Source organism: Macaca fascicularis, chromosome 8, assembly GCF_037993035.2.
Source record: "Macaca fascicularis isolate 582-1 chromosome 8, T2T-MFA8v1.1".
Lineage (NCBI taxonomy): Eukaryota > Metazoa > Chordata > Mammalia > Primates > Cercopithecidae > Macaca > Macaca fascicularis.
In genome coordinates this window covers 32,156,643-32,168,804 of record NC_088382.1, presented here as the reverse complement: position 1 = coordinate 32,168,804, position 12,162 = coordinate 32,156,643, and the positions used below count along the sequence as shown (strand labels likewise).

The 12,162-nt window shown below is 36.2% G+C and overlaps 1 protein-coding gene and 1 long non-coding RNA gene across 50 annotated transcripts in view; one reads left to right on the top strand and one right to left on the bottom strand.

Annotated features, from left to right (window-relative positions):
* HMBOX1 (homeobox containing 1) overlaps nt 1-12,162 on the bottom strand; it is a 164,431-nt gene that overhangs the window by 71,329 nt on the left and 80,940 nt on the right. For all 49 annotated transcript variants that reach the window (XR_012417171.1, XR_012417177.1, XR_012417173.1 and 46 more), the window contains one exon: nt 2,825-2,910. Coding sequence is in view for 38 of the 49 variants with exons in the window: in XM_005562957.5 (XP_005563014.1) it covers nt 2,825-2,910 (86 nt within the window). In the remaining 11 variants the exon portion in view is untranslated. The remainder of the gene's footprint in view (nt 1-2,824; nt 2,911-12,162) is intronic.
* LOC135964488 (uncharacterized) lies at nt 7,495-10,745 on the top strand. Its single transcript, XR_010576991.1, has 2 exons — nt 7,495-7,617; nt 10,562-10,745. It is a non-coding gene; the product is annotated as an uncharacterized lncRNA (long non-coding RNA).

Here is a 12,162-nt window from a genome sequence, read left to right as displayed (position 1 = left end):
ATTTTTTAGACAATGGAGAATCATCAAAAGATATCTGATCAAGGGAAGAGGAACCCAAGCTTTTGGAGTAGAAATGAAGAGGAGGAAGAACAAGTTGGGGTGAGGCTGAAAGGGGGAAATAAGTTTGTAACACCACCAAATCCCATAGTTATGGCAGCAAAAGAAAGGTCCATGTGGTACAATAGATAATAAATGTGTAACTGTATTTTCAGTTCTTGCTTGCAAAAACAGAAGATGATGGTCGGGTGTGGTGGCTCATACCTGTAATCCCAGGAGATCAAGACCAGCCTGAGCAACATGGTGAAACCTCATCTCTACAGAAAGTAAAAAATAGGCTGGGCACGGTGGCTCATGTCTGTAATCACAGCACTTTGGTAGGCCGAAGTGGGTGGATCACCTGAAGTTCAGGAGTTCAACATCAGCCTGGCCAATATGGTGAAACCCTACCTACACTAAAAACACAAAAAATAGCCAGGCATGGTAGTGGGCGCCTGTAATCCCAAGTACTTGGGAGGCTGAGGCAGGAGAATCACTTGAACCTAGGAGGCGGAGGTTGCAGTGAGCTGAGATCACACCATTGCACTCTAGCCTGGGCGACAGAGCAAGACTCCATCTCAAAAAAAAGAAAAAGTGAAAAATAAAAATTAGCCAGGTGTGTTGGTGCACAACTGTAGTACCAGCTACTCAGGAGGCTGATATGGGAAGATCACTGGAGCCTAGGAGGTGGATGCTGCAGTGAGCCATGATCACCGACCACTGCACTCCAGCCTCGGGAACAGAGCAAGACCCTGTCTCAAACAAAACCAAAAACAAACAAAAAAACAAACAAACAAAAACAAAAATAAAAACAGGGATGGCATCATGATGACCATTACTGAGTGAGGTAATGTTAAACAATGCCAATCCACTGAAGTTAAAGTCAGTAAAGTTTACCAGTCTCCTAGAATAGCATTTCTCAAACTGAAATCACCTGGGCTTGTGGTTAAAATGTAAATTATGTTTCAGCACATTTAGAGCAGTATTCAGTATTTCTACAATTCTAACAAGCTCCCAGGTGATGCCAAAAACGCTGTTCCATGTACTATATTTTGAATAGCAAGATGGGAAAACATATCTTTCAGTTTCCCTTTCCAAAAAAGCAATACTATATTTAATGCATCATGTTTAACCCATTATGGTTTATCCAATGCCTTTAGATATGTTCAAGAAATGCTTTTTAAAGGTATGTTACTATGATTTGTATTAACTAAGGTTGGATGGGTTTCAAAGCTACTATTTTAAAAGTCCTAAATGATTCAAGATTCAGGGAATTCAATACACTAAGAAATGCTTCTACCTGAAAAAAAAAAAAAAATCAACATTGCAATGCTATTCTGTAACACTAAAATTTTGTCTTTTTAGTTTTAGGCTGGCAAACTGGAAGATACTATTGCTTCTAGTAATGGAGGCTGAAATATAAGTACTGAAGGACAACATTTCATCTTTTCAAAGTCCAAATCAGTGAGTTTCACTAAAACCTGCTTGACTTGTCCTTACATTGCATTAAGCACCATAACTTGGTCCTTGAAGATAAAGGTTAACAACATATTTTAAATATCCTATAGAAAAACACCTAAATACTACAACAACTAAACTAACACACTATCCTTTGGTATAAGACTTCTACACCGAAGGATACCTTTAATTAAAGTATTTTACCATAAACAAAAGTGTCGTTTATAGAAATGTATTACTAGTGTAATATATTAAACACACACACACACTATAAAAGATTGGCTGACCTTAGATACTTGGGATGAAATGTAAGACTTCTAAACTCTGGAGTTTCATTTTTAACAAAATTAATGGCCAGTAACAACCTTTTAGGTAAATTAGTTCCAATATGTATCATGGTCTGGAGAACAGAAATAATATTTTAAAATCGTAAGTTATTGTTGAAGATCAGATCCAAGTATTTCATTGTAGAAGGAAGAAACGGAGGCACAGAGGTTAAAAAGCCCAAATTCACATAGCCAGCTAGTAGAATGTTAATAAAAGGAGGGGAGAATTAATTTTTATATCTATCAATATACAAAGTATAACAACATTGCAACTACAAAATGTACTTGAAAGAGTGTCCGGTTCTTCTAATGACTAAGGCCCAGTTAATTTTTTAAGGATCTTATAAATCACTGAGATCTAAGAAAGGAAGTTCACACATTAACAAACAAAAGACATCTGCCCCCAAATTTAAGAACTTCATTAAAAAATGCAATCTGAATAGAGAATGACAAAATACACCACATACTAAGGATGGGGCTTGGGTGGGGGTGGAGAATGGGATGGGATATAAAGAACAAAGAGAAGACAATGGTAACTCTTCTCAGTAATGTTTCAAGGAATGCTTTTACATATGCAAAAGTGGTTTAAAAAACAACTTTCTTTACCCTCATGAATCATTTTTTTAACTGTATATATAATCAGGGATTATACTTGGAGGACTACAAAGCTTTTAAAAATATATAGTATAGAAAGCAGTTGGATGTGCATGTGTCATACGCTCTGTTACAATCAAAAGCAAACTATAGGAACCTTTTTTAGCCACAAAATAGGGAATTTTGTGCTTATTACAAATGCTATAAAGTTTACTAGCACAAGTCAAAAAAAATCACTAGAGAAGTTCGGTGCTATTGGAGACAATGGGTTTTAAATCACAGGCATACATAATTATGCCTAAGTTGACAGATCTGCACTGCAATGCAGAAATGCAAGCATTATTCCAACATCTGCACCAGAAGGCAGAGACTAGACATGATTCCAGAATAAAGGGCTCTTCAGCTCTTACCTGTTACCTGTGCAACAACTGCTTGGGAAATCCTCCGATTGGCAAGAAAGGCTTTGATTTCCTCTTTTATCACACTGCTGTCCCTCCTAACAAAAACAGAAGACAAGACCAACAATGTATGTTGAAGGTAGAAATCCTCATCTTTGCTAAAAGAAAGGTGAAGCAGAGAGGTGGGGAGAACACAGAAAGGACACAAAAATAAAGGGTAAACAGACCAAACTTGTGTGAAAATATGAAATTACAATGAACCAAGAAACACCAAATATTCAAGTCCTAAAACATCACACCATCAGACAGACGCTTTAGTGAAGATCATAACAGATATAAGTCTCATACCAGAGGATGGTTAATCGCATGCTCTGTATAATTCATATTAGGAACAAGGCTGTCATATGGTATATACAAAGTTTCATTACTGGGGAATGAATGTATCTTACAGAGACAGAAATCCTAGAAAAATAAAGAGCAACAACAACAAATTCAGTTGTGAGCAGACTGTGGGCTTGCATGTTAACTACACAACTGCATGAACAATGTTCATTTAAAAACCTTTAAAATGATTAAGGAAAAAGAAATCATCGTTCCCACAACTGTAAAAATGTTAGCCATTTGAAGAAAGGCTTGCCCTTTAACTTCTTTTCCTGTATAAACAAAAAAAGTGGGATCGGTTGAATATAAAGTTTTAGTATTAAAAAGGCATTTATTCATTTTGTATTATATATAAGAATACTTAAAACTACACAATATTCTGTGTCCTTGGGAATACATTATAGACCTCATTTTTCCTCCACTAAAATGCTTGTTCCAAATTTTTACTTAAAGACTCAACAAATTCTCAAAAGACCAGACATCCACAAAAATGACAATGAGTGGCAAGACTTCTGTTATTTCACCAGAACAAGATTTAATAAACAAAAATTATAGTTAAACCCTTAAAACTGACCAATCTCTCTTTCAATGCTTTATCTTCAAAAGGATTACATAAATAGAGCAGTGGTTTCTGTTTAGAGGTAACTTCTTATCTAACACAGGGGTCAGCAAATTACGGCCTATGGGCTAATTCTAGCCTGCCACCTATTTTTACACAACCTGTGAGCTAAGGATCATTTTCAGAGATGGACATTTGCAATTGATTTGATGACAGAAAATGCAAACGATAAACACAAACTAAGCAAAATATTATCCCTCCCCTTGCAATTTCACTCTTCTGACTAGTAGGCCTATATTTTTAAAAACTCTACCCAATTATTATTATTCTGTATTGACTTTTGTCAATAAAAATTTGTGGCTGTTTGTTTTCTGTCTTGTATGTGGCTCTACATGATATCCTTTTTTTTTTTTAATTGAGACGGAATCTCACTCTGTTGCCCAGGCTGCAGTGCAGTGGCATGATCTCGGCTCACTGCAACCTCCACCTCCCGGGCGCAAGCAATTCTCCTGCAGCCTTCTGAGTAGCTGGGGTTACAGGCATGCAGCACCACACCCGGCTAATTTTTGTATTTTTAGTAGAGTCAGGGTTTCACCATGTTGGTTGGCCAGGTTGGTCTTGAATTCCTAACCTCAAGTGATCTTCCTGCCTTGGCCTCCCAAAGTGCTGGTAATACAGGTGTGAGCAACCGCACCCAGCCTATGTCTCTTCATTATATCCTTAAATTTGCCTCTTGGCCACAAAGTCTAAAATTTTTACTCTCTAGTCCTTTAGAGAAGAAGTTTGCTGACCCTTGATCTGAGACAAAGGATCACAAAACCTTAATAATTGTTTTGTGAAAGAACCACAAACTCTTTTTAGGGGTTCACATTTCTCTGTAGACTATTTGGAGGAACTTAAGTATCCTATCCAAAAACAGTGAGTTGTGATTTAACTTGGATGAGGGATTTTAGCTCCCTGATGAGTAGTTGTTACATGCTCTGTTGTAAGACCATGCTCCCTTTGGGGAATTCTGGAAAAAAACAGAGAGGTGATAGTGGTGAGTTTCCAATCTGTAGCTCTATAGTATACTGCTGATTTATCAGTTGGAAATCCTAACCAAAAATATTCTTAAAGGAAAAAAATAATCAGCTGCCTAATGCAGTATTTAAATTTTCTCATACTGATCTAGATTCTGGTTAGATTCTTCCCAAAATGCCTGTCTATATTTGAAATATTTCTTTTTTTTTTTTGGAGACAGTCTCGCTCAATCGCCCAGGCTGGAGTGCAGTGGCACAATCTCAGCTCACTGCAAGCTCCGCCTCCCGGGTTCACGCCATCCTCCTGCCTCAGCCTCCCAACTCACTGGGACTACAGGTGTCCGCCATTACGCCAGGCTAATTTTGTGTGTGTGTGTGTGTGTGTGTGTGTGTGTGTGTGTGTGTGTATTTTTAGTAGAGATGGGGTTTCACTATGTTAGCCAGGATGGTCTTGATCTTCTGACCTCGTGATCCACCCATCTCAGCCTCCCAAAGTGCTGGGATTACAGGCGTGAGCCACTGCGCCCAGCCTGAAATATTTCTTTGAAAAACACGCATTCACATTTTATTTAAAAATTATGTATACAAAAAAGAAAAATGTACAAATAAATATATTTTAAAGTCAAACAAAATAATTGCTGACTAAAATGCAGGTAATGTAGAACAAAAGCTTTCAAATGTGCATCAATAATCAGTGTGCAAGAGATAACTTCAGCACTATTTCAATTGGCTTATGTAAACAAAACAAATCATTTGGTTTCTAATATAACTATAAAATTAATCTGAAAATTTTTAAATAAAGTATTGCATTTCTATATATAGAATGATCTTCTAGGAAAATGAAGCTGAATTTAAAAAAATATTTTTTCAGGTTAAATTAAAAAATGTACCTTTGTGGAGGAAAGAATTAAATAGGTTTTTTGACTAATTTACATAGATATTTAAATCAATTTATTTCAAATCAAATTCATTTAGACACTAAATCATACAGAAGAGATAACACTCAATTATTGAAATAGGAAATATCCAGTTTGTAAATTATTCACAGCCTTGCAGCATGATATTATTAAGGACTGCACAAGACAGAAGGAATCCAAAAAATATGTCAAACAGTAGCAATTTTCATTTTTAGATATTTGACAAGTTTCTAAGTATCAATAATGTTTAAAAACATAGAAATAGACAGACACGGTGGGTCACGCCTGTAATCCCAGGACTCTGGGAGGCTGAGGCAGGCGGATCATTTGAGGTCAGGAGTTCAAGATCAGCCTGGCCAACATGGTGAGACCTCGTCTCTACCAAAAATATTTAACAAATAGTTAAATTTAAACAAATAGTTAAAAAAAATATTTAACAAATAGGTGTGGTGGCATGTGCCTGTAATACCAGCTACTCAGGAGGCGGAGGCAGGAGAATTGCTTGAACCCCAGAGACGGAGGTTGTAGTGAGCCAAAAACGTGCCACTGCACTCCAACCTCGGTGACAGAGCGAGACTCCATCTCAAAAAAAAAAAAAAAGAAAAAACTCTTTACTGCTTTACCAGAGAGCTTTTTCAAAAAGCAAAAGAAAAGACTTAAAAGATAAGGGTGTGCAAGGGCAAGACATTTAACAAAGCTGGGCCCTGGCTGTATCATCTGATAAAATAAAAGCATTGGCCAGGTACAGTGGCTCACTCCTGTAATCCCAGTTACTTGGGAGTCTGAGACATGAGAATTGCTTGAAACCAGGAGGTGGATGCTGCAGTGAGCCAAGACTGCGCCACTGGGCAACAAAGTGGGACTCCATCTAACAACAACAACAACAAAAAGCATCAATACTCCCTTCACAAGGCTTTTAAAATTTGTCTCCTAGCAATGAAATTAAATATTGTGTGTATACATATGTCTGTAATACATAGAATCAAAAATTCATTGCAAAATTTTTTTTGAAATTGTAAAAATACTAAACATTGACTATTATTTTATAAAACTTCAGAAAGGTTCCCAAGAAAAGAAGAAACAAATGATCTGCTGTAATCATATAAGACCGAAGTAAACATCTGTACCAGGTACTTTAAGGTGGCATTAAAAGAATTCTATACACAAGCAGTGATGTGTCATTTAGTTGGTTTCACTAGGTATTTTCAAAATACTAAACACATTCTATTTTCATTGTGTCCAATTCTCTTAAATATTTTTAAAAGTTCCATTCTAGTGGGTTAGCTTTGTTGTTCAAACTTTGACATCACCTCCTTCCCTCATTCTCTCCTCATTCAGCCTTCAAGGACCTGCTACTCCTATTGTCCTCATTGTAATCTAAGAATCACCACTTTGTTAGTGTAAAAACTTCCTTTACTCTAAATCTAATTATCTCATCTTCTCCCACCCCTCACTTCCTCTCTTCATCTGCAATTTTACATCCTCCTTAAAAAGAATAAATCCCCTCCTTCCTCTCTTATAAAATCTCATACTCTTCAAGATTTCTATGCCTCAAGTCTTATGGAATTAAAGTGAAGAGCAGGCTGATCTTGTCTTTCATTCCACAGCTTACTTACTTCAAGATAAGATACCCACCTGACTTGTAGCTAACGAGTTCAAGTCCATGTCATTGCCTCCTACTTCCCTTTTGAAATCATTGCCATGCTAGATTCATCTGGTGATTTCCACGCCAGGATGAAATTCTTCCTTCCCACCCTCCATTGCCATTATTTTTATAATTTGCTAAACTTTCACTGTTACTTACAGACCTTTCTTAATATCTGGATGAATTCATCAGTAATGCCTCTTTGTGGAATCCCCTTTTACTAAGACACAATTTAACTGTCATCTATTCAAAGAAGTTCTCCCTGATCTTCACAGCTAAAAAAGGTATCTTCTTGCAATGGCTAACTTTTAACATTTCAATACTACTACTCACATGCTAATATATTACATGCTGTTCTGTATTATGGTTGTTTCTAATCTTGTCTTATCTCTCCTACTACGCTGTAAAGTCCTTAGTCCTTTAGCACAAAGATTGTGCCTTATTCATTTATGGGGTTTGCATATAATAGAGCTTAATTTGTTCAATGAATGAACAATTCTGTAGTTGGAGAAAAAAGGTTGTAAAATGGAAAGCCCAATCTAGATAATTTATAAAACAGCTTTAAATTTTTATTCTCAAATAGATTTAAGCTTACCAAATCAGAAAGGAAAAGAATTATTTATAGTAGTTCGAAATGACATTGCTTCCTTTTCTAGAACAAAGAATAATAAAGACCACCTGTTTAAAAAATGATATGCTTTAAGATCTTCCATATTTTCATAGTTAATATACACTGCACATTTTTTAGGATCTCTGAAAGGTAATCATCTATCTGAAAGACTTCCAGAGATGAAGCAACACCTGCCAAGACAGACTATTTCACACTTGGAAAAATACAATGATGTACAAATTTCTTTCACATTTGAATAAAACCTATCCCCATACATTTTTACCCATGGAGACAAAATATAACTTTAAATTTTAAAAATTCACTCAAAAATAAAAGTTACTATATACGTATCAATAACATAGTAACTGGATATCATGACCATTTTGTCTTATCTACAGAACATGCACATCCTACCTATGCAAGTAAAATACTTAGCCTATAGATAACCAACTTAGAATAAAGCCTCAGTTTTATACAAAATACTAACATATCATAAAATTTAGTACATGGGTGGTTAAGAATAATATATTTAATGTATGGCATTATTAACAAATTCTGATAAATTAAATTATATTTAAATTATATCATAATATGTACATAAAACACACACTAGTATCTATACACTATATTAGCAGATGTGTATACACACATACCCCTACACATATATTTATATATTAATAGATACATTTTTAAACATTAATATGTAAAACAGTTATTTCTGGCTTTAAAGTCCTTCCTAAAATGTTATATTCAACAATCTGTTAAATTCATATCCTAGTTTACCTTTATTTTTTTAACCTAACTCAAAAACGAAAAAAGTGAAAGCTACTTTCTCACTGTTTCTTAATGAGTTGATAAGGTGTACAATTATAACTTGATGAAGTTATACAAAAAAATCTCCATTATGGGCTGGGCACGGTGGCTCATGCCTGTAATCCCAGCACTTTGGGAGGCCGAGGTGGGAGGATCACTTGAGGCCAGGAGTTCGAGACCAGCCTGGTCAACATAGTGAAATCCCGTCTGTACTAAAAATACAAAAATTAGCTGGGGGTGGTGGTGCACATTGTAATCCCAGCTACTAGGGAGCCTGAGACATGAGAATCACTTGAACCTGGGAGGCAGAAGTTGCAGTGAGCCCAGATTGCACCATTGCACTCCAGCCTGGTTGACAGAGTGAGACTCTGTCTCAAAAAAAAAAAAAAAAAAAAATCTCCATTATGTATCTTGAAATTTTTAGGAGTGAAATTTGTAAAGTGAATGAATTATAAGATTTTTAAAACTACGTCTTATGTTTGAGTTGAGGAATGTGAACAAGCAAGAGGTGAAGCACACAGGTAGAAAAGGAGACAGGAAAGCATTCAGATATCCAGGCTCCCCCACCAGAGACCACCACTTCCAGCGGGCTTATAGCATCTAGTGATCAGCAAGGGCAGTATATTCCTAAAAGAGCACAGAATACTCAGAAAGATCCACCGCTCAAAATATTTCTCTAACATTCCACTAAATAAAAATTCACATGGTAAGTGATTGTTTTGAAGCAGCAAATATCATGGGGGAGGGGGATGCGAAGCCCATTAAGGCAATTCATACTTTGTCTTATGTTAATTAACCACCTTTCCTAAAATCTTATTAAAATCTACAGACACGAAAAATTTATTTGGAGAGGCAATGTACACTAGTGATATATTGATAATAAAGACATAATTTAGGCTCTGCCACTTAATATTGAAGTTCTCTTGAGCAAAGTATTTAATTTTTGTGAATCTCAGTTTCTCTGATCAACCTCACATCATGATTTTAATAAGTGACAATGTCATCCAATAAACTTTCCCACTGATCCAAGGATTGTTATTATCTACAACCTGAGAAGCGTAAGAGACGGACACAATGGAGGAAAGCAGGAGTGCAGCAGTGGGTGAGGGTGCAATGGCAGAGAACCAGAGAGATCTAGAAGGACCATTGAGACCCCAAGATGATCAAGAGAACCCAAAGGAGCAGTTCTAATAAAGAAGCAGAGAAATGGAAAAAGATCAAGTGTCCTGATTAAGCGACAACTGGTAGTACATAAATACTGATAACAAAGTATAAACCTGTATATATTTCACAGTGAAACTGGAATGGGTGTAATTACAGGATTTAACTACAAATCCCAGTCATTGCTAAATAGGTTTTCGTTTAGTTTGAGCATATATTTGAATTAAAACATCATGCCAACCTATGAGTTAAAAGTCAAGTTTTTAGACCTTTATTTTTCCAAACAATCTTCTAGAGACTTTTACTAACGAGCTTTCCCATACTTCTTGTTAGTCTTATACACGTTTAAGAATTAACTGTTATGTCAAAAGCTTATCAAAACTGATGAACAGCAACACCACCGAAAAAACCAGGTTGGCATCCTTTTAAAATTTTTGATATCCTCTCTACTCAGAATAATTAAAAGCTAATCTTGTTATGTTTCAATGAGTGAAGTAACTTCTTTGCCCAAATGGTTCTCCCTCTTAATCTTAACAACGTTAAATTCAAAAGCAACACCTGAACTTCGGTCACTTACTTTAACACATGAAAAAGAATTCAAACTCAAACTGATCTCTTTTATTTTTAACTTTTAAAAAAATTAGCTGAGCGTGGTGGCACATGCCTGCAGTCCCAGCTACTCGGGAGGCTAAAGCAGGAGAATCACTTCAGCCCAGGAGGCAGAGGTTGCAATGAGCCGAGATCACACCACTGCACTTCAGCCTGGGTGACAGAGCAAGACTCCGTCTCAAAAAAACAAAACAAAATAAAACAATGACTTGTAACTGTAACTGCTGTATCATATTATTCATTACAGGTATTAATATTATACTTTATTTATACTGTATCTGAAATCCAGATAAAATAGTTGATTTAGCACAGAATTTCATATAATAAAGATCTACCTAAAAATAAATTCAGGACAGTTTGAAGGATATTTCAACATTGTGGTACTATTGGACAGATCTTCCAAGTGGCAATATTATGTGTCACTACTATTCAATCTTGAAGTTTAAAAATCTTTAGGAAGAATTATAATGATACTTACAGGTACTATTTTTATTTCTGACAAATTCCTGCTACAGTTTCTTTCATTATCTACTGTAGCTAATTTATTTGCAGGCTCTTTCCCTTCTATGGTAGTGGAAATCTACTGAAAACAATACCTTTATCATCTCTATTCCTAGAGGAGTTTTTACAAAACTCCTCAATTCCAACAAAAGTAAATAAACTAGTATGAACTCAAAGTCTCCCAAAACCTGTATTGTTTCCTAATATATTATTCTTATTACATTGTCTTACCCGTCAGTAATTTTTATCAGACTGAAGACACGCCTTGCCTTTTCTACCCTTTACTAGTCCCTTAATTTTAAATAAAGTTCCTGCATTTTAAAAACAAATGCTATTCTTTACCATTTAGGTCAAGGTTACCCATTCATTAAACATATTAGGCCCTTACCATGTGCCAGGGAAAGTTCCAGATCCTGGAGGCACAATAATGGAAAACACATGGTGTTACCCTCAAAGCGTCCCAGGGTCCAGTGTGAAGCCTTTCCTAATTATCTCTGTTGAAAGTAGATTTCTTGTGGGCTGGGCTCGGTGGCTCACGCCTGTAATCCCAGCACTTTGGGAGGCTGAGGCAGATGGATCACCTGAGATCAGGGGTTCAAGACCAGCCTGATCAACATGGAGAAACCCCGTCTCTACTAAAAATACAAAAGAGCTGGGCGTGGTGGTGCATGCCTGTAATCCCAGCTACTCGGGAGGCTGAGACAGGAGAATTGCTTGAACCTGGGAGGCGGAGACTGAGGTGAGCTGAGATGGTGCCATTGCACTCCAGCCTGGGCATACAGAGCAAGACTCCATCTCAAAAAAAAAGTAGATTTCTTTTCTCAGTGTTTAAAACTCTAAGAGTTCTTACATTTATAAGACAATGTGTGTATATGTGTGTGTGAGTGTGTGTGTCATCTATTGCTAAAATTAGAACCTATATAATAGGTACCCCAAATTATTTTCTTGATTAGAATGTTGGAGAGAAAAATTAAGAGTGTATGTATTCTGTATCAAGATAAAATTATCCCTCAGAAAAAGTACTTACTACAGATTTCAAGATTAGAATGTGTCTGTTAGTCAGAAATAAGCTAGTAGAGTCATAGAGAAGATTAGTGTTTGATAAAGAGAATGGAAAAGACTTATCAAGCAGCAA